Consider the following 1,767-nt stretch of genomic DNA (forward strand, 5'->3'; position numbering starts at 1 on the left):
GTGTGTGTGTGTGTGTGTGTGTGTGTGTGTGTGTGTGTGTGTGTGTGTGTGAGTGTGTGGTTGTTTGTGTAAATGTGAGTGTGTGTGTGAGAGTGTGTATGTGTGTAAATTTTATGTGTGCTGCAAAACTTTTACTAAACATATTATCATCATTATTATCACAAAGCATTATCATTATCATAATCAAAATCGTTATTATCACCCTTATTATTTCCAACATCTGTACAGATAGTAAAGTGATTAAGACCTGGTAGTACTTCCAAAATATATAATGACAAGCTCAACGTTTCGCCCATCATCATCATCATCATCATCATCATCATCATCATCATCATCATCATCATCATCATCATCATCATCATCATCATCAAGAAAGACCCACCTTCTTTCTTGGAGCAGTCCACCAGGTTCTGTTCCGAGAGAGAGGGAAGTTTGCCCGTCTTCTTGAAGGTCTGGCCTTCCAGGGAACCAGTGGTAGAGAAAGCCCAGCATGATCCGCATCTTTCCTGGTGGGGGTGGGGGGAGGATGTGAGTGAGGGGGAGAGCGAGAGGGGGGTGGGATTAGGGGGAGAGTAAAAACTGCGTATTATTAATAATGTATTTTTAAAATACCGTTAGGCCTAGATCTAGTAAGTACGGCATGCCATTAGCTCAGTTGGTATCATGTTTGACTACAGAGCACTATTCGGTACTTACATGACCTTGTTGTGCTGCAAGTGCCGTATAACTCTTACTAAAACAAAAATTTAAGCACATTTATGAATTGTGTATATAATATTACTAGCTGGGCTACCTTTCGAAAAAAGGAATGATCGGTGCATTAACATCAACTGAAAGTCATTGGCCTACTATATTTACACTCTACTAGAATGGAGCAACAAATCTAGAGAGATGTAAAAAGTTAGGTCTTGATCTATAATCTCAAAACAAAATGTGCCTCGCGAAATATCACTTCCGGCACTTCCCCTGTGGAGGACAGCTACGCAGATTTGTTTCATTCCTCAGTGGAATAATCACAAAGGCCAAAGAAGGACGGGAACTGTTTGTTAAATATATTTGTATAAATTCAGGAAATAATTTTTTTTTAAAATCCCGTTCCGTCATTGGGACTATCTATCTTTTTGCAAGTACTTGCCAACTTTCGACTCTGTAGTTGTCGTAGTTTTATGGGAAAAGTGACACATGTTTTCACGTTGCCAAATGTGATATAATATATATTATATTAGTTTACCTGGTTCTTGACCTTGGTGACGTATCCCTTGTCTCTCCAGTCCACAGCGTCGGGGGTGTCTGTCAGGGTGGACACAAACTGGACACTGCTTGTGCGGTTACTCATCTGATAGCCGTTCATCATGGCGCGGAATTCGCTGTTGGTCTGTGCGGGGAGAGAGTGTGTGTGTGAGAGAGATATAGGGAGGGGAGAGGAAGAGGGAGTGAGGGGAGAGAGGGGGGAGAGGGGACACAAACTGGACACTGCTTGTGCGGTTACTCATCTGATAGCCGTTCATCATGGCGCGGAATTCGCTGTTGGTCTGTGCGGGGAGAGAGTGTGTGTGTGAGAGAGATATAGGGAGGGGAGAGGAAGAGGGAGTGAGGGGAGAGAGGGGGGAGAGGGGACACAAACTGGACACTGCTTGTGCGGTTACTCATCTGATAGCCGTTCATCATGGCGCGGAATTCGCTGTTGGTCTGTGCGGGGAGAGGGAGTGTGTGTGAGAGATATAGGGAGAGAGAGAGGGGGAGAGAGGGGGTAGGGAGATATAGGGG

At 44.2% G+C, this 1,767-nt stretch overlaps 1 protein-coding gene across 1 annotated transcript in view; it reads right to left on the reverse strand.

Annotated features, from left to right (window-relative positions):
• Positions 1-1,366, reverse strand: part of LOC101855655 (cathepsin L1) — a gene marked incomplete at its 5' end in the record, with an annotated part of 6,424 nt that extends 5,058 nt beyond the window's left edge. The window contains 2 exon segments of the mRNA XM_013085067.2: positions 383-506; positions 1,232-1,366. Coding sequence (XP_012940521.2) covers positions 383-506; positions 1,232-1,366 — 259 coding nt within the window.
• Between the last annotated feature and the right edge of the window lie 401 nt (positions 1,367-1,767).

This window comes from Aplysia californica, unplaced genomic scaffold (assembly GCF_000002075.1).
Source record: "Aplysia californica isolate F4 #8 unplaced genomic scaffold, AplCal3.0 scaffold00340, whole genome shotgun sequence".
Lineage (NCBI taxonomy): Eukaryota > Metazoa > Mollusca > Gastropoda > Aplysiida > Aplysiidae > Aplysia > Aplysia californica.